Source organism: Trichinella spiralis, assembly GCF_000181795.1.
Source record: "Trichinella spiralis strain ISS 195 chromosome Unknown Scfld6734, whole genome shotgun sequence".
Taxonomy (NCBI): Eukaryota; Metazoa; Nematoda; class Enoplea; order Trichinellida; family Trichinellidae; genus Trichinella; species Trichinella spiralis.
Genome location: NW_003533673.1, coordinates 1 through 2192, shown reverse-complemented (window position 1 = coordinate 2192; position 2192 = coordinate 1). Strand labels below are relative to the sequence as shown.

Here is a 2192-nt window from a genome sequence, read left to right as displayed (position 1 = left end):
CTTTTTCAAGAGTGGATTCTTTCTCTCTTTACTCCCATATCAAAGAATGAAACGTGGGATGCAGTCGTCACAGATAGCAGCTGCTATTCAAGATAGTGCGAACAGACACGGTTGAATTTGAATGCAATCGAAACAAACGCTCCAGCTGAAGAATTGCAACCCCAGCTGAGCAGAGATGTTGCGGATACGCAGAGTGAAGATTTTAGTGCCGTTGATGAATTAGTAATTGCTGCAGTGAAAAAGTTGATGCTTATTTGGGTCAATTTGTCTTTATTTAGATTCATCACGTGAAATGGATAATTTGGCATGGACGATCTGTTCCAATTATTACACAGAACGAAAATGGTCCATGTCCCCTGTTGGCTATCGTTAATTTATTGTTTCTCCGAGGTCGACTCACACTACCGCCCGGTACGGAATTGGTCACAGCTCGTCAGCTTATGAATCAAATTGGTGAAACTTTTATACAGTTTGGCTTTAATGTAAGATTTTATTCTTTTGCAAACTTGAAATAATCAGTAGTGAGGCAGTTTTGCATTTGTTTTTCGTATTACAGGGTAATCATAGGCAAGATTTTGAGCAGAATTTGTTCGATGCTTTTTCCGTGCTACCGAAATTGAGCACTGGTTTAGACGTGAATGTAAAGTTCAGTGGGTAAGAGTGTTGTCATTAAATCGATTTGTTTGTTTTTCTAATTTTTATTCTGGAAAAATTTAGAGTATTTGACTTTGAATACACTTCGGAATGTATTGTGTTCGATTTGTTGAATATACGGTTGTGCCATGGCTGGCTTCCCGAACCCGAAGACCCAGAAATTATGTTAGCTGTATCCGATCTCAGCTACAATCAGCTAGTGGAGAAAATTGTCGCTCAAACTAATGAAGACGATTCTTTGTCAAACGTTAATGGTAAATTGCTTCACTTATTTAGAGTATGTTATAATTGTTTTTTTCTATAGCTTTCTTCTTGCAAAGCTTCCTCGAACAATCTGCTAGTCAGCTTAGTCAAAACGGTCTGAGCAGTCTGTTGAGAGAACTGTTGGAAGATGAGTTGGCGGTGTTTTTTCGAAACAATCACTTTTCAGTCATTACGAAACATGAAGTAAGCAAATGCTTGTTTTTCTTCTCATATTGAAAATTGCACTGTAATATGCTTATTGTGTTAATTAATACTGTAGAATGCATTGTAAGTTAGCGAGCTGAGTCCTATTAGTTTACATAGAAATAAATTTGAATTGATTACTGCGTATCACAGTAGTTGATTAGAATTTTGTCGTCATCAATATTTATTTTCATTATAGTTGTGAATTTGAAGAATGACTTAACAAATTTATCTTGTTGCACAACAACAGTATAAATTTGGAAGTTTTATTTGTAAAAAAAGGTTTGCTTCATCTAGGGAACTTTATTTTTGCTCTTGACCGATCAAGGATTTTTGAAAGAAACGGACTATGTTTGGGAAACGTTGGACACGATCGATGGTGATAGCCAATTTGTAGATACCGAATTCCGCTTGGCAAAGGCGAAAAGTGAAGAGAAATGCTTGCAGGATGGCAGCAAGCAGATTGAAAACGAGTAACAACAGTACATTCTATTCCATTCGCAGCTTGGCGGAATGTAAAGTATGCTTTTTATTCTTCAGCTTTCTGCTCGCCATGTCGCTGAGCGAAGAGGCAGGAGGTCCTTATGCAAGGATAAAAGAACCTGCGAATGATTTCCACTTTGCCGAACAATTGCAGCGAAAAGAGAATGAAACTGCTGTCGGACACGACAGCAGTGATTTGACCGCTGGCCGAAATGCTGCTGCTGCAATGCAAAATCCCGTGCAAAGTGACAACATGCTCACATCAGCGGCCACACCAAGAGTAGAAAAGGTTAAAACAAGCGACTTCTTTCCCAAATAAATTTTAACTGATAATGTTTTTTTTCAATCTTGTAGTGTCGCATTCTGTGATACAAAGCCTCCCAAGGTGGTCGTTAAGGTTTTTTGCTAACACAATTAATTGTGCTATTGTGCCTTGGTTTGGCTTAACTGCGACGTCGTGTTTCTTCTTTGTTATTATTTTTAACTTTGAAATTTGCGGTGAAATTTCAGCAGACTTTCATTGTTAACAAACTTCATTTTCGGGATTTTATATTCATACAATAAAATAAAATAAGGGAAAATAAAATGAATCGTACCCCACCCATATG

General features: G+C 37.6%; 1 protein-coding gene across 1 annotated transcript; it reads left to right on the top strand.

Moving 5' to 3' along the window:
- Positions 1-46: 46 nt before the first annotated feature.
- Positions 47-1953, top strand: Tsp_13176 (conserved hypothetical protein). The gene is made up of 9 exons (XM_003366004.1): positions 47-110; positions 146-258; positions 279-482; positions 557-654; positions 718-908; positions 959-1056; positions 1399-1574; positions 1642-1873; positions 1939-1953. Exons 1-9 carry the CDS (start codon positions 47-49, stop codon positions 1951-1953), a joined length of 1191 nt encoding a protein of 396 aa, XP_003366052.1.
- The last annotated feature ends 239 nt before the right edge of the window (positions 1954-2192 follow it).

Bases quoted from the DNA above. Each gene is read 5' to 3' on its own strand.
- Tsp_13176 (XM_003366004.1), top strand. From the start codon at position 47: ATGAAACGTGGGATGCAGTCGTCACAGATAGCAGCTGCTATTCAAGAT. The intron at 655-717 runs GTAAGAGTGTTG...GGAAAAATTTAG, and splicing joins GTGAATGTAAAGTTCAGTGG to AGTATTTGACTTTGAATACA. The intron at 1,575-1,641 runs GTAACAACAGTA...TTTATTCTTCAG, and splicing joins AGCAAGCAGATTGAAAACGA to CTTTCTGCTCGCCATGTCGC.